Source organism: Salvelinus sp. IW2-2015, unplaced genomic scaffold (assembly GCF_002910315.2).
Source record: "Salvelinus sp. IW2-2015 unplaced genomic scaffold, ASM291031v2 Un_scaffold1717, whole genome shotgun sequence".
Lineage (NCBI taxonomy): Eukaryota > Metazoa > Chordata > Actinopteri > Salmoniformes > Salmonidae > Salvelinus > Salvelinus sp. IW2-2015.
The window spans coordinates 113,581-131,551 of NW_019943105.1; the positions used below are offsets into that span (position 1 = coordinate 113,581).

General features: G+C 47.4%; 1 protein-coding gene across 1 annotated transcript in view; it reads right to left on the reverse strand.

The window, feature by feature from the left end:
* Window positions 1-5,093: 5,093 nt before the first annotated feature.
* LOC112071781 (telomerase-binding protein EST1A-like) overlaps window positions 5,094-17,971 on the reverse strand; it is a 46,295-nt gene continuing 33,417 nt past the window's right edge. The window contains 10 exon segments of the mRNA XM_070439512.1: window positions 5,094-8,170; window positions 8,215-9,200; window positions 9,530-9,573; window positions 9,575-9,609; window positions 9,913-10,166; window positions 10,432-10,576; window positions 13,331-13,480; window positions 13,718-13,897; window positions 14,043-14,265; window positions 15,510-15,676. Of these exon segments, the coding sequence (XP_070295613.1) occupies window positions 9,070-9,200; window positions 9,530-9,573; window positions 9,575-9,609; window positions 9,913-10,166; window positions 10,432-10,576; window positions 13,331-13,480; window positions 13,718-13,897; window positions 14,043-14,265; window positions 15,510-15,676 (1,329 nt within the window). The 3' untranslated portion in view covers window positions 5,094-8,170; window positions 8,215-9,069.

The window sequence follows — 17,971 nt, forward strand, 5'->3', positions numbered from 1 at the left end:
GTACCTAAAGATCAAGTTGGACTCACCTACTTTTAGTGACCTATTGATAACATTAAATACAGTCCAGGAGCAGCGGGACTCGTTAAACAAGCAATTATTATACACGGAGATTAGCCTAGATCAGATTTGATTAGATCAGATTTGACAACCTGATCTAGGATTAGATTTGATTAGATCAGATTTGACAACCTGATCCTAGATCAGTACTCTGAAGCTACATTTCCACTTAAGACTTACCCACAGTGTTTTACAACAACAAAAAGGCTCAGACTTTTGTGTTTCCACTCCACAGACCGGCTCCAGTATCTTTCTGGGCCATGGCCTCAGTGGACCTGCTGTGACTTGGGGCCAAGGACAGGCCACTGATACTTTGTCAGCCTGCATTTACATAACACTGGCTAACTGGGAACATAAATTAACACTTTCCACGATTAACACCTTCTCACAAAGCAATTGTCTTGAGGATGCAGAGGTTGTATTGTCACAGAACTGATGGAAACAAATCAACACTAGAGCCAACATTAACATAAACACTGGGGACACACTGGTGAGGGGTAAGTATCAGGTGGAAATTCACCATGAGAGGCTTTATGAATACCGTCCCTGCTGTCTTAGTCAGATAGCCATGTAAAATAAAAAACAAGATAAAGTTTATTCAAAATTACAATCATTCAACATCCATTTTAATCAGACATTTTTGTGAACAATGAGCATTGTCCTTTAACAAYGACTAAAGCTTCCTTTAAATGAAGATAGAAGACAGTTCAAATGATCCTATTTCATTATATCAATAATTAATAAGGACTCCTGCTGCTTACAGATCCACAGACTGCTCTCTTCAAAATAAGCAACATCTTTTCAAATATCRCWTGGCACAGATTWTGGACCTGKTTAAAATTGTGGCTTAGTAGCCCGGCTGACCAGTGGCCAAAATCCATGTTATGTTTTTTCTCTTACAGTTGTCAGTTAGATTATTCTTTCTATCTTCTGACTGACACATCGGACACGTATGGGTTCTMCCTCTTGTGAATATTCTTCTTGGGKGATTTAAGGGAACTACTTAGATTGAAGCATTTGTCACAACCATTGTAGCGATACGTTTTCTCTCCATTGTGAACTTGCTTGTGGTGTGTTAGATCACCTAATGTTGTAAAGCATTTTTCACATATAGAACACTTATTTCGCTTCTCCCCTGTGTGTGTCTTCATATGTTGTGTCAGGACTGTGCTCTGAGTGAAGCTTCTGCTGCAAACGTTACACTGATGTGATTTCTCCCCTGTGTGTGTCTTCATATGTTGTGTCAGGACTGTGCTCTGAGTGAAGCTTCTGCTGCAAACGTTGCACTGGTATGGTTTCACTGCGTTGTGAATTCGCTGGTGGCGTTTTAGAATACTTAATAATATCCAGCGTTGTCCACATACAGAACACTTAAATGGTGTCTTGGATTTCTCCCCTGTGTGAGTCATCATATGACGTGACAGGTATCCGCTCTGACTGAAGCGTTTGCTGAAAACGTTACACTGATGTGAWTTCTCYCCWGTGTGAGTCGCCATGTGTTCCGTCAGGACTCCCTTCCAAGTGAAGCTTTTGCCGCAAACAGTGCACAGATACGGTTTCTCTCCAGTGTGAATTCCCTGGTGGTCTTTGAGATAACTCAGTGATGTATAGCCTTTTCCACATACAGGATACTCTGTGTGAGTCTTCCACTCTCAGGAAACTCATTGTTCAGAAGCTGCAAAGACACAATGCTTTCTCTGATTGACAGATTGGCGCTGTTTTTCTCGCTCAGATACTTTAACTGAGATTGATTAATCTTTTTCTTGTATACCGAGTATATCATGTACAATTATAATTAATATACTTTGTTTACCATATTGAACAAACTTTTTATATTTTTTGTACTTATATTTGTGGTGTGGTTTTCATATAAGCCCTTTTGGGCTTCCAACCTGCACACCATTTTTACCAGTTTATTTAAAAAAAAATCTGCTCTAGTTTGTCTTTYACCTCTTTTCTTTGATGTGAATAAATAAAACCTAAAAATCTAAACCTTTCTGTTGGAGTCAAATAAATGATCGGGTCAAATAAATGATCAATATTTCAATATTTTATTTGGATGGGCAAGGAGGCAGGGCAGGCCCCCTAAGGGCTGCTCATAACGCCGGCCCTGGCACTAACTCTTTTAAAGTCAAATCTCTACCATCAAGTACTTCTCTGCAGCTGCCACCTCAACATCTATTTTCTGTGATTTACGTTCCATCTCTGCGGTACAGTTGATATCTACTGCTATGAACGCTAAGAAGCCAACCTTTACTGAAACATACATCACTCATTGGCCTATCCCTCTGTTCTGGCACAAATCTACTATTCAGAAGGATCCTCTCAGTCACTCACCCTCCTCTACCTTCTTCACTGCCTCAGCATACAACACAACCTGCCTCTGACCCTGGCCACCTCACACTGGACACCTCACCCTGCCTCTCTGACCCTGGCACCTCAACCTGCCTCTCTGACCCTGGCCACCTCACCCTGCTTCTCTCACACTGGACACCTCAACCTGCCTCTCTGACCCTAGCACCCCTCACCTGCCTCTCTGACCCTGGCCACCTCAACCTGCCTTCTCTGACCCTGGCCACCTCACCTGCCTCTCTGACCCTGGCCACCTCACCCTGCTTCTCTCACACTGGACCCTCAACTGCCTCTCTGACCCTAGCCACCTCACCCTGCCTCTCTGACCTGGCCACCTCACCCTGCCTCTCTCACACTGGACACCTCAACCTGCCTCTCTGACCCTGGCCACCTCAACCTGCCTCTCTGACCCTGGCCACCTCAACCTGCCTCTCTGACCCTGGCCACCTCAACCTGCCTTCTCACACTGGACACCTCAACCTGCCTCTCTGACCCTGGCCACCTCAACCTGCCTCTCTGACCCTGGCACCTCCAACCTGCCTCTCTCACACTGGACACCTCAACCTGCCTCTCTGACCCTGGCCACCTCAACCTGCCTCTCTCACACTGGACACCTCACCTGCCTCTCTACCCTGGCCACTCACCTGCCTCTTCTGACCCTGGCCACCTCACCCTGCCTCTCTTGACCCTGGCCACCTCAACCTGCCTCTCTCACACTGACACCTCACCTGCCTCTCGACCCTGGCCACTCACCCTGCCTCTCTGACCCTGGCCACCTCAACCTGCCTCCTCTGACCCTGGACACCTCAACCTGCCTCTCTGACCCTGGCCACCTCAACCTGCCTCTCTCACACTGGACACCTCAACCTGCCTCTCTCACACTGGACACCTCCGATCCCCAACAACATGGGCACCCCTACAGTTGACAACTTTTCCCACCGAAACTCCACATTCCTCTGTCCCATGTCCTCCTGCACACTTCCCACATCTTGGAATCTCCCTCCTACACACTGCTGCGACATGTCCATAAACGTGACACCTAGAACACCGCAGAGGATTCGGTACAAAACCTCTAACAGCATAACTCATGTCTTAACATTACTTTGTCAGGTAAAGACTAAATCAAATCTCAAAAGAACAGACTGCGTCACTTCTGTTTCACCACGCGCTCCACCAGGTCTGTTTCACCACGCGCTCCACCAGGTCTGTTTCACCACGCGCTCCACCAGGTCTGTTTCACCACGCGCTCCACCAGGTCTGTTTCACCACGCGCTCCACCAGGTCTGTTTCACCACGCGCTCCACCAGGTCTGTTTCACCACGCGCTCCACCAGGTCTGTTTCACCACGCGCTCCACCAGGTCTGTTTCACCACGCGCTCCACCAGGTCTGCGTCGCACCAAACGGCGAGCGTCACAAACACCAGGAATCTTTAACACCACCACTTCCACACTTAACACTATCCCAGAAATCACTCCCTTCAATGGTGCCCTGTACCTAAGCGTAGAGTAAGATACATGTCTCTCCCCAAGTTGCGTCGCACAGAGCACCTGCACCCTCTGATATGAAGAAACACAAACAAAACATCACAAGTCCCCTTCAGGTTACCTTCACTGACTGACTCAACCGCACCCACCATCTTTTCCMTCCAAACTGAAACCACCCATGCATCAGCCAAAAGGCCTGGATCCACCCTCTTCAAAGATCTCAYTCCCACTGGACCAAACTTATCTCTGTCATACCCATCGATACAAGGCTCGGGATCCTCACCACACCTTCCCCCCTCTTCCATTTCACCTCCAGAACTCCAACTGACGTCCAGCTCACTCTGTTTGAACTTGACACCAATCCTTCTCGACATACCCTTCAACAGATTCCACCCTATCCTCTGCCTCCCTCAGTCTTTTCACCCTCCTCTGTCGTTCCCTCCAATCCTCCTCYGTTAACCAATTACCCGACTCCTGACTTTTCCAAATCAAAATCTCTTGCATCCTCGAGTGACATGCTACGACCTGTATTCGACCTACCCAAAAGCAAACTGTCTGGGCTTCCTCTCCCGAACCGCCATCATGAGTCCCATGCCCCTTGTCAATTTACTTCAGTTGTCACCAGATCATATCCAAGACATAAACCCAGCCTATTTCTACATTTTCTCTTCTTAAAATGTGATTTTAAATCTAACACTAACCACACTGCTAACCTTCTGCTCAAATTTAACCTTAATTTAAGACCAAAAAGAAAACATAATCATGAATTTTTACGATTTAGCCAATTTGGACTGTGGCTGTAGAATGTAGTGGAAGCCATTTTCTTTCCATATCCACTTCCGGGTGTCGACGAAACAGTGACATGTTGAGGACCCAAAGAAATCCAACCAGAGGCGGGGGTAATACATTGCTAGCCAATGTACTCGTTAGATGATGTCATTCTAAGGCGAGGAGTTGCCAGACACAAAATACCACTAATGGTGTCAAACTCATTCCACTGAGAGCTGAGTGTCTGCGGGTTCTTAGTGTTTCCTTTCAATTAAGACCTAGACAACCAGGTGAGGAGAGTTCCTTACTAATCAGTGACCTTAATTCATCAATCAAGTACAAGGGAGGAGTGAAAACCCTCTGTGGAAGGAGTTTGACATGTGATGTAAACCCATCATACACCATACACACATAAATAAACAGACAACTGATTTGAATCAAAACAAATCATTTATTCAAACAACTCATGGAAAAKAATGAAAAAGCCTTGTGATGGGATAGTCCACGCAGGCCTGAGGTCGGCTCCAGCATATAGACAGAACAGTTAAGAGTCCMGGGAATCTCTCCTTCCTCCTGAAGTGCGCTCTCGATCACCAATCCCTCCCACAAAAAGGGAACAAGTGCACACTTTGGGAGAAAGGAGAGATCATTGGGACTCACTTAAAGATTCCTAAACAAGTGGGATCAACAAGTTAACTAGCTATGGTTTTGGCAAATACACAACACACAAAGGTAAAGATCAAATGACTGAGAGTATCAACTCATTTATACCAAATCTATCTATAGTTGTTCATAGACTTGAGCTTACAAGACTGATGTTTAATGCTTTGTGWAATTACTCAACTGTGTGTGTTACTGTCATAGATAATAAACCAACTAACTTGTGCCGTCTGGTGGACAGATTAGAACTGGTAACACGTTTAACGTCAGCATGCATATTAAACCATTATAGCATGCTGATTAAACATATTACGTCAGSTATGTCATTCACTGATGTCATCTTTGTTTATATTGTGTGGGACGTTTTATGGTTGTGAAAAGACTTCCGTCTCTCTGACGCAGTACATAATATTGTGTACTCTGACACACACGCACGTTTATAGTAAACACACACATATCATACCAGCTTGTTAACGCATGCACACTGTACAGTCGTGGACAAAAGTTTTGAGAATGACACAAATATAAATGTTCAGAAAGTCTGCTGCCTCAGTTTGTATGACGGCAATTTGCATATACTCCAGAATGTTATGAAGAGTGATCAGATGAATTGCAATTAATTGCAAAGTCCCTCTTTGCCATGCAAATGAACTGAATCCCCCAAAAACATTTCCACTGTATTTCAGCCCTGCCACAAAAGGCCCAGCTGACATCATGTCAGTGATTCTCTTGTTAACACAGGTGTGAGTGTTGACGAGGACAAGGCTGGAGATCACTCTGTCATGCTGATTGAGTTCGAATAACAGACTGGAAGCATCAAAAGGAGGGTGGTGCTTGGAATCATTGTTCTTCCTCTGTCAACCATGGTTACTTGCAAGGAAACACGTGCYGTCATCATTGCTTTGCACAAAACGGCTTCACAGGCAAGGATATTGCTGCAAGTAAGATTGCACCTAAATCAACCATTTATCAGATCATCAAGAACTTCAAGGAGAGCGGTTAAATTGTTGTGAAGAAGGCCTCAGGGCGCCCAAGAAAGTCCAGCAAGCGCCAGGACTGTCTCCTAAAGTTGATTCAGCTGCAGGATCGTGGCGCCACCAGTACAGAGCTTGCTCAGGAATGGCAGCAGGCAGGTGTGAGTGCATCTGCAAAAGATATTCTGCAAAAGGTACAGGGATTGGACCAGGGATTGGACTGCTGAGGACTGAGGTAAAGTCATTTTCTCGGATGAATCCCCTTTCTGATTGTTTGGGGCATCCGGAAAAAAGCTTGTCCCGGAGGAAACAAGGTGAGCGCTACCATCAGTCCTGTGTCATGCCAACAGTAAAGCATCCTGAGACCATTCATGTGTGGGGTTGCTTCTCAGCCAAGGGAGTGGGCTCACTCACAATTTTGCCTAAGAACACAGCCATGAATAAAGAATTGTACAAACACATCCTCTGAGAGCAACTTCTCCCAAACATCCAGGAATAGTTTGATGACGAACAATGCCTTTTCCAGCATGATGGAGCACCTTGCCATAAGGCAAAAGTGATAACTAAGTGGCTCGGGGAACAAAACATCGATATTTTGGGTCCATGGCCAGGAAACTCCCCAGACCTTAATCCCATTGAGAACTTGCGGTCAATCCTCAAGAGGCGGGTGGACAAACAAAACCCCACAAATTCTGACAAACTCCAAGCATTGATTATGCAAGAATGGGCTGCCATCAGTCAGGATGTGGCCCAGAAGTTAATTGACAGCATGCCAGGGCGGATTGCAGATCTCTTGAAAAAGAAGGGTCAACACTGCAAATATTGACTCTTTGCATCAACTTCAYGTAATTGTCAAAAAAAGCCTTTGACACTTATGAAATGCTTGTAATTAWACTTCAGTATTCCATAGTAACATCTGACAMAAATATSTAMAGACACTGAAGCAGCAGACTTTGTGRAAATAAAGTTATTTGTGTCATTCTCAAAACTTTTGGCCACAACTGTAGTGCTACAAAAGCTAATTCCATTGTTAGTTGTGTGATCAGTGTAGGGCACCCTATTGGCACACTGTTCCTTATAGRCCTAGTGCACAACTTTTGACCAGGGCCCACAGGGTACCATTTTGGACGCAGCTTGGGTCTTAGCCACTCATAAAGAAACAGATCAGCACAAAGTTCTGCACTTAGAATGAACATAGATATATAATTTGTAGAAGCTGAACGAGTTACCCATAGGTGGTGATAAAAACAAAGGAAAACAAACACACAAAATATACAATGACCTAAAACCTAACGTTCAATCTTATTATAATATTTAAACCTTAAAAACMTTAAAAACAACAAACTAAAAGGGTAGGTGAGTGAGAACGTCTGCGGACAGAAAAGCTCTTCTGTAGAGCATAAACATCACACACTCCCAATGGATACACCAGCCAACTCAGAAACAACACACTCCCACCACCGCACAATGCTAAAACAATACCAAAACATTTTTCCTTTGTCTTTTTGTCTTTAAATCTGTTCCTTTACAGAAGCCTTGGGAATGACTCTCAATCAACAAAAGCTGCTGGGCAACTGGGATGAAAATCACTTCATGGTTTTACAGGAACTGAAACGGACCACTTCCGGGTCATCAGAGGCTGAGAGTGTGGCTCGGGGTCACGGGGACCTGGAGGTGGGTGTGTAGATGAAGGTACCCGCCTCTCCACTATACTACAACCTGGCTGGTACCCCGATACTACAACCTGGCTGGTATCCCCATACTACAACCTGGCTGGTTACCCCGATACGACAACCTGGCTGGTACCCCGATACTACAACCTGGCTTGGACCCGCTACTTACAACATGGCTGGTACCCCGATACTACAACCTGGCTGGTTACCCGATACACAACCTGGCTTGGTACCGCCGTACTAACCTGGTGGTCCGATACTACAACCTGGCTGGTACCCCGATACTACAACCAGACTCCCATGCCACTCCCCCGAGTGGTGCAGCGGTCTAAGGCATCTCATCTCAGTGTGTGAGGCGTCACTACAGACCCTGGTTTGATTCCAGGCTGTATCACAACCGGCCCAGCGTCGTCAGAGTTTGGCCCGGGGTAGGCCCTCATTGTAAATAAGAATTTGTTCTTAACTGACTTGCCTAGTTAAATAAAGGTTAAATAAATAAAATACAAAGCCTCTCTCTCTGTGCTGCACTGGGGTTCCAGACAGCTGTCAGTCAAACAGTCACACAGACACATACTATAAAACTTCTCAGTCAGGTTTGGGCCTTGGTCCTCCAGCCCTAACCTCCMTGTCCCTCTCCATTCCATGTCTSTCTTCCTCTCTGTCGTTTCCACTGAGGTAAGTACTGCCGCTGGCCTTGTGAACCCACTGCAGAAGTTAYGCACGCCGCATGGCTGGACCGAAGAAACCAGAAATGAACACAAATACCTTCTGTCTTCTACCTCTCTTCATGGGCCAGCCTTCCTGCATCTCTTAAAACTCTCCTCCCTCCCGCTCCCTGAGCTCAGCGGTAAACACACACACCTCATCACAACGAGAGGGTAAAAAGCTCTCAGCCTATTCAACTCATTCCACACACAAAAAAAAGCTTTTTAGTTTCCATATTTCATTTTTCCACAAAAAAAGCTTTCTCCATCAGTCTTCCCTTCTGCATTAGCTTACAGGCTCCTCCTTCACTCCGATGGTATGTGAGGTGGCCAGCGGTTCTCAGCAGTTGATTGGTTGATTGGGTGCTCTGGGCATAGTCTAAGGTGTGACCCGGTTCAGCCCACTTTGGCCCAGGTGAGGAAGGCGGGGATGTCTCTGACCGGCACATTCCTGGTCAGGGCTTTGACCCGCAGGTTACGGTCATCTGTCAGAAGAACCACCTCCCGACGCAACCGCACCGGACCGTCTGGTAGAGAGGGGGGAGAGAGAGTTTGGAAGGGAGGAAGAGGGCAAATAGGTAGGGGAGGGGAGAGAGTTGATGGAGCAGAGGTTGGAGGAGAGAGAGAGGGGCAAGATGGAGGAAGGGAGCAGAGGTTAGAGGGGGGGGAGAGAGAGGAGGAGGAGAGAGGAGGAGTGAGAGAGGGGGGAGAGAGGGGAGCAGAGTGAATGGGGGGGGGAGAGAGGGAGCAGAGGTGAGAGGAAGAAGTTGGGGGGGGGGGAAGGAGAAGATAGAGGAAAGAGGGGTTAATATAAAAGTACAGACAAATCAGGCATAATGTGTGTGTGGGTGTCTACCTCTCTGTGCAGGCATGAAGTCCTTAGCCTTGTCTTTGCAGTATGAGACAGCAGGACAAGATGACATCATCATTGTTCCCCTGGAGAGAGAGAAAGGAAGGGAGGAGGTAGGGAGGGGAGGAGACTGGTAAAATCTAAGATGATTTTCAACGACAGCCCAAATTGGATGAAAATCCAATTGATATGCAGTCAGACTGCTCCAAACTAATTCACACACTACAGATGGTAAAACATCGCACTGTAAACAGAGGATCGGGTGTTTATATACCACACACACACACACACCACACACACACACACCACACACACAACCACACACACACAACACACACACACACACACACACACACACACACACCACACACACACAACAACACACACACCTGTTGTCCGGAGGTGTCTTCGCTGCGGAAGGCGATAGACTCCAGTTGACTTCCTCTGCTGGTCAGCGCTCTGAGACAGGGCTCCCTGGCCTCGAAACCTCGCTCCAGAAACGCCACGGCAACCTTGGCCTTCTCCTGGACCGCCCGTGCATGAGTCGCGCCAGGGTTACCACGGGAACCACCGCCGCCACGACCACCGCCGGAGCCTCCGCAGCTCTCCTGACCCTTCGCCAGACCATCCAACTCTGTTATCACTGGAGAAGGGAGAGAGAGATGGGGGGGAGAGAGAAAGAGAGACAGTGGGAAGAGATTAAGGGGGAGAGAGAGTGAGCGAGTGACGGGGAGGGAGCGAGAGTGAGCGAGTGACGGGGAGAGGGAGAGAGAGGTGGAAGGGGGATAGAAAAGGAGGGGGAGAGGTGTCTTGAGGCCGGTGAGGTGGTTGATGAAGTGAGTGAGTGAGCGAGCGAGCGTGGTGCGTGCGTGCGTGTGTGTATGTGTATGTGAATGTGTGCTAGTTACCTATGAGGGGCACCACCAGTATGTAAGTCCCAGACTGCAGCAGTGTCTTGAGGCCGGTCAGGTGGTCGATGAAGCCATTGGTGTCTGGAACCAGGAAAAGAGGACGTACCTCTAACTTCAACTGACCACCCGTCTGTAACACCGCCTGCACGGAGGGAGACACACCCGCATGTTAACACAAGTATACACACACATGTTAACGCACATACACACACGTTAACACACAGGTTAATACGCTCAAGAATTCAGGACATACAGTGGCGTCCGAAATGATTGACACCCTAAAAAAGATGATCTATAATAACAGTAGAAAGTCAATGCTGAGCTGCACAGAACCAGCTAAAAGTTGACACAATTACTCCAGGGTTTTTATTCATTTATTTTTATACTATTTTCAACATTGTAAAAATAAAGAAAAACCGTTGAATGTGTAGGCGTGCCCAAACTTTTGACTGGTACTGTATAGTACGCACCAAACAAAATGGGGAAATTATATTATTTTATACCAATACAATTGCTCAGAGAAAGAGATGTTGTTTATGAAGTCCTCAAAAAAAGGTAGGGGTCAAAATTGACACACCTAAAGATTCTTGTAAATAAATGAGTGAAAAGTTGAGTATTTGGTCCCATATTCCGAGCATGCAATGAGTATGTTTACATGCACAGGAATAAAGTAATATTAACACTGCTTATCTTAAATCAGGTCATTTTTCAGCTGTGGTAATATAATTGCAAAAGGGTTTTCTAATGATCAATTAGCCTTTTAAAATTATAAACTTGGATTAGCTAACACAACGTGCCATTGGAACACAGGAGTGATGGTTGTTGATAATGGGCCTCTGTACGCCTATGTAGATATTCCATTAAAAAATCAGACGTTTCCAGCTACAATAGTCATTTACAACATTAACAATGTCTACACTGTATTTCTGATCAATTTGATGTTATTTTAATGGACAAAACATTTGCTTTTCTTTTAAAAACAAGGACATTTCTAAGTGACCCCAAACTTTTGAACGGTAGTGTACAGTCGTGGCCAAAAGTTTTGAGAATGACACAAATATCCATTTTCACAAAGTCTGCTGCCTCAGGGTCTTTACATATTTGTGTCAGATGTTACTATGGAATACTGAAGTATAATTACAAGCATTTCATAAGTGTCAAAGGCTTTTATTGACAATTACATGAAGTTGAGTCAATACTTGCAATGTTGAGCCTAATTGACAGCATGCCCTGGCATGCTGTCAATTAACTTCTGGGCCACATTCTGACTGATGGCAGCCCATTCTTGCATAATCAATGCTTAGAGTTTGTCAGAATTTGTGGGGTTTTGTTTGTCCACCCGCCTCTTGAGGATTGACTGCAAGTTCTCAATGGGATTAAGGTCTGGGGAGTTTCCTGGCCATGGACCCAAAATATCGATGTTTTGTTCCCCAAGCCACTTAGTTATCACTTTTGCCTTATGGCAAGGTGCTCCATCATGCTGGAAAGCATTGTTCTCACCAAACTGTTCCTGGATGTTGGGAGAAGTTGCTCTCGAGGATGTGTTGGTACCATTCTTTATTCATGGCGTGTTCTTAGGCAAAATTGTGAGTGAGCCCACTCCCTTGCTGAGAAGCAACCCCACATATAAATGGTCTCAGGATGCTTTACTGTTGGATGACACAGGACTGAAGGTAGCGCTCACCTTGTCTCCTCCGGACAAGCTGTTTCCGGATGCCCCAAACAATCGGAAAGGGATTCTTCAGAGAAAATGCCTTTACCCCAGTCCTCAGCAGTCCAATCCCTGTACCTTTTGCAGAATATCAGTTGTCCCGGTTTTGCAGACTGACAGCACTCATCTTGCACTGCATGCAATGTACTCAGCCACCTGCCTGCTGCCATCCTGAGCAAAGTCTGTACTGGTGGCCACATCCTGCAGCTGAATCAACTTTAGGAGCGTCCTGGCGCTTGCTGGACTTCTTGGCGCCTGAGCCTTCTCAAAACAATTAACCGCTTCCTTGAAGTTCTTGATGATCTGATAAATGGTTGATTTAGGTGCAATCTTACAGAAGCAATATCCTTCCTGTGAACCCTTTTGTGCAAAGCAATGATGACGGCAGTGTTTCCTTGCAGGAAAACCATGGTTGACAGAGAAAGAACAATTTCCAAGCACCACCCTCCTTTTGATGCTTCCAGTCCGTTATTCGAACTCAATCAGCATGACAGAGTGATCTCCAGCCTTGTCCTTGTCAACACTCACACCTGTGTTAACAGAGAATCACTGACATGATGTCAGCTGGGCCTTTGTGCAGGGCTGAAATGCAGTGGAAATGTTTTGGTGGGATTCAGTTCATTTGCATGGCAAAGAGGACTTTGCAATTAATGCAATTCATCTGATCACTCTTCATAACATTCTGGAGTATATGCAAATTGCTGTTATACAAACTGAGGCAGCAGACTTGTGAAAATGTATATTTGTGTCATTCTCAAAACTTTTGGCCACGACTGTATATAGTGTGTGTCTGTGTATAGTGTGTGTGTGTGTGAGTTGTATATAGTGGTGTGTTGTTTGTATGAGTGTGTATATAGTGTGGTGGTCTGTATATAGTTGTGTGTGTGTGTATATAGTGTGTGGTGTGTGTGTGAGGAGTGTGTGTGTGTGTGTGTGTGTGTGTGTTGTGTGTGTGTGTGTGTGTGTGTTGTGTGTGTGTGTGTGTGTGTGTTGTGTGTGTGTGTGTGTGTTTGTGTGTGTGTGTGTGTGTGTGTGTGTGTGTGAGGTGTGTGTGGTGTGTGGAGTGTGTGGGTGTGTTGTGTGAGTGTTGTAGTGTTGTGCGTGTCTGTACATACTGTGCGTGTGTGTGCTGTGTGTGTGTCTGTGTGTGTGAGTGTGTATATAGTGTGTGTGTGTGTGTGTGACCTGTATCTTGTCCCTGCGTCGTTGCTGCTGAGCCAGTCTGTTAGTGAGGGCGCTGCGTCTGGCCCGGAGCTCTCTGATGTCATCTTCGCTGCCCCCGCCCTCATCCCCCTCGGAAACAGACGACTCTGCCTCCACGATGACGTCATCGCTCTAAGATACAGCACCACAGGAGAGAGGGCAACAGAGGGACATGTTAGCAGACACACATCTGAAAACACCTACACACCTGATTCAGCTAACCAAGGCATTCATGACGGTGACTAGTTGAGACAGGTGTCTAACTCAGTGCTAGACTTAAAACAAATAATCAAGGATTGAGAGACAGAGAAACTTGGAGAAGAACCTGCGATAACATTTGATAAGTAAGAGAGAGAAACAAACAAACACCTCTCTCTCGGTCAGTGAGTCGTGTCGACTGTGGGCGTCGCCGGGGCTGCTGGGTTGGGGAGAGGTTGCCATGGAGACATACTTCCCTCCCTTGAAGGCCAGGAGAGGTTGTTCCTGTCCACACAGAGCCTCCAGGAAATACTTCAACACTGTTACCCTTTTACAGTCTGCTGCTATTACCTAGAGAGAGAAAGGGAGAGAGTGAGAAAGGGAAAGAGTGAGGGGGAGAGAGAGAGAGGGAGAGAAAGAGCGAGCAAGAGAGAGAGAGCGAGCGAGCAAGAGAGAGAGAGCATGTATGCAATGTATATATGGTGTATAAACTCACGGTATCCCTGGTGAGGTCTATGTAGCAGGGTTCCTGTGGGGCGGCGAGCAGCGGGACGAAGCCGGCCAGTAGCCTGTCCTCCTCCAATAGCAACAGGCGGAGCTCCTCATCCCCCTCGCCTCCGTCCCCGTCTGCCTTGTACAGCGGCGCTTCCCCGTGGTCGACACGAGCCAACGCATTACACAGGTCGGCCAAGCTACGCCACACACCAGAGCTACAACCACTGGTAGAGAAGACGACTGAGACAATCAGTGTGGTACAGTAACACCTCCCCACAGGAAGAGAGAGGAGACAGTAGCACCTCCCACCAGGAAGAGAGAGGAGACAGTAGCACCTCCTCACAGAAGAGAGAGGAGACAAGTAGCACCTCCCCACAGGAAGAGAGGAGACAGTAGCACCTCCCCACAGGAAGAGAAAGGAGACAGTAACACCTCCCCACAGGAAGAGAGGAGAGACAGTAACACCTCCCACAGGAGAGAGAGGAGACAGTAGCACCTCCCCACAGGAAGAGAGAGGAGACAGTAGCACCTCCCCACAGGAAGAGAAAGGAGACAGTAACAACCTCCCCACAGGAAGAGAGAGGAGACAGTAGCACCTCCCACAGGAAGAGAAAGGAGGCAGTAACACCTCCCCACAGGAAGAAGAGAGAACAGTAGCACCCCACAGGAAGAGAGAGGAGACAGTAACACCTCCCCCACAGAGAAAGAGAGGAGACAGTAGCACCTCCCCACAGGAAGAGAGAGGAGACAGTAACACCTCCCACAGGAAGAGAGAGGAGACAGTAGCACCTCCTCACAGGAAGAGAGAGGAGACAGTAGCACCTCCCCACAGAGAAGAAGAAGGAGACAGTAAACACCTTCCCACAGGAAGAGAGAGGAGACCAGTAACACCTCCCCACAGGAAGAGAGAGGAGACAGTAAGCACCTCCCCACAGGAAGAGAAGAGAGACAGTTAGCACCTCCCCACAGGAAGAAGAAGGAGACAGTGAAAGCCATCCCACAGGAAGGAGAGGAGACAGTAGCACCTCCCCACAGGAAGAGAAAAGGAGACAGGAACACCTCCCCACAGGAAGAAGAGGAGACAGTAGCACCTCCTCCACAGGAGAGAGAGAGGAGAACAGTACACACCTCCCCACAGGAGAGAAGGAGACAGTAGCACCTCCCCACAGGAAGAGAAAGAGACAGTAACACCTCCCCACAGGAAGAGAAGGAGACAGTAGCACCCTCCCCACAGAAGAGAAAGGAGACCATACACCTCCCCACAGGAAGCAGAGAGGAGACCAGTAGCACCCTCCTCACCAGGACGCAAGAGCGAGACCAGTAAGCACCTCCCCACAGAAGAGAAGGACGACAGGGCACCTCCCCACAGGAAGAGAGAGGAGACAGTAGCACCTCCCCACAGGAAGAGAGAGGAGACAGTAGCACCTCCCCACAGGGAGATCGTCCTGTGTTTGGATTGTATACTCACTCTATACTACAAGGCGGAGGATTCCATTGGTCGGGGTGTCCAAGCATCCAATCAGACCAGACTTTAACGCTGGGCAGCAGCTCCCTCAGGTCCAATGGGAAGGCAGAAACTCTCACCATCCCCTCCTCCCACTCATCCCCCTCTTCTCTCTCCTCCTCAGGGATGGGCTCTGAGAGAGGGAGTGAGGGAGAAAGGGATAGGGAGAGAATCAATGTCTGCCTTCCTAGGGGGTAGAGTTCATAGGTCAGGCAAACCTCTCCATCAAGGTTACTACAAGCTGTGTGGGTGGAGTTGGATTTTTGGTAACATGATATCCTCACCGGTCCCACTCACAATAGCAAAGTAAAAAAACATTTGTCATTACATTTTTTGAAAGCAAGGAAGAGTCGCCTTCCCTTGCTAGTAGTAGCTAGCTAGCTAGTAGTAGCTAGCTAGCTAGCAGCCTGGCTAGCTGGCTTTAGCCTGGCTAAAAACCTAGCTAGCCTTTTTAGCTTCCCACTTCTCCAATGCAACATAATCAGATTCATCATTGAAAAAAAATATGCCCTGGAAAATATTCTTATACTTGTCGGTGTAACCTGTTAGGTTGTAATTATCAGAGTAAGAACTCGACGGACACTATGGAAGCTTAAACCAAGTGAATTCATCCCAGAGGGATTCATCCCACAGCTGAACAGACCAAAACATGGTTCCAYCAGTGGTGGTATAGTCTCCTCCGTCTTGCTAAACATTGCATCTTTATTGCTAGCCAGGAAACTAAGTGATAGGGGAAATAAACTGTTCCTTCTCTTTTAACGTGACCTGACCTCAACCCCCTTCATCACTAATCCATGGCTCTCTCCCGTTATCAATGCCTGCCACATGTGATCGTTTTCCCTGCACTCAGTACATTCCAAGCTTCATTGCCTCCACCATATACCTTCCTCCTACAGATGACCAGTAACTTCTGGTGTAAACCCTCTAAACCACAGCACTCAATACTTCAACAGGATACCTGATAATTAACCCTAAGTTTTAGGAGTCAGAACCCAGAATCCATCCAACCTAAAACATGATCCCAGTTTGATATGCTGCTTGTGTATTCATTCCCATAGCACCTAAATAAATGTTTTGGTCATGGAGAAAAAGCACATGGCTAGTTAGCTGGCTACGGCAGGTTCTAGCATTTCACAATAGCCTGTTAGAGGGTTAGTGGGTTAGAGTGTTAATGGGTTAGAGTGTTAGTGGGTTAGAGTGTTTAGTGGGTTCGAGTGTTAGCGGGTTAGAGGGTTAGAGTGTTAGAGTGTTAGTGGGTTAGAGTGTTAGTGTGTTAGAGGGTTAGTGGGTTAGAGTGTTAGAGTGTTAGTGTGTTTAGTGTGTTAGAGTGTTAGTGGGGTAGAGGGGTTAGAGGGTTAGTGGGTAGAGTGTTAGAGGGTTAGTGGTTTAGAGTGTTAGAGTGTTAGTGGGTTAGAGGGTTTAGAGTGTTAGAGGTTAGAAGTGTTAGTGGGTTAGAGTGTTAGTGGGTTAGAGTGTTAGAGTGTTAGTGGGTTAGAGTGGTTAGTGGGTTAGAGTGTTAGTGGGGTAGAGGGTTAGAGGGTTAGAGTGGTTAGTGGGTTAGAGTGTTAGTGGGTTAGAGTCTTAGTGGGTTAGAGTGTTAGTGGGTTAGAGTGTTAGTGGGTTAAGGAGTGGTTAGTGGGTTAGAGGGCTTTAGAGCGTTAGTGGGTTAGAGTGCTCTTCCCTCCTCATAATGAACTGTGTCAGTCAGACAGTCTTTTTTAACAACCAACATATATATACAAATATCCCATCTGTGAATGACATACTGCAGGTGTGTCTCTCAGTAGCTCTGTGCACGCGCTGGACCAGCAGAGAGAACATGGGCCAGACCCAGAGCTGTAGTCTGCTCCTGTATAAAACAGACTCACCTCCACCATCTCCTCCTAAGGAAGGGAGACGGAAGGGGGAGGAGAGGGGAGAGGGGGGAGGGAGAGAGAGGGAGGGAGAGAGAGAGAGAGGAAGGGAGAGGAGAGGGAGGGAGAGGAGAGAGAGGAAGGGAGAGGAGAGGGAGGGAGAGAGAGAGGAAGGGAGAGGGAAGGGAGAGGAGAGGGAGGCGAGAGAGGTAGAGAGGAAGGGAAGGGATGAGGAAGGGAGTAGGTAGGGAGTGAGAGGAGAGGGAGGAAGGAGAGGGAGGGAGAGGAGGAAGGGAGAGGGAAGGGGAGTAGAGGGAGGGAGAGAGAGAGAGAAGGGAAGGAAGGAGGGGGAGGAGGAAAGGGGAGGAGTGAGAGGAGGGACAGGGAGATGGGAGGGAGGGAGGGAGAAGGGGAGCGAGGGAGAGGGGAGGAAGGAGTAGAAGGAGAGAGGAAGGGGGAGGTAGGGAAAAGAAGGGAAGGAGGTAGGAGAGAGAGAGGGAGAGAGGGGAGAAGGAGAGAGGGAGAGAGGGGAGAAGGAGAGGCCAGGGCACCGGGGCGGCCCCGGTGAAGGAG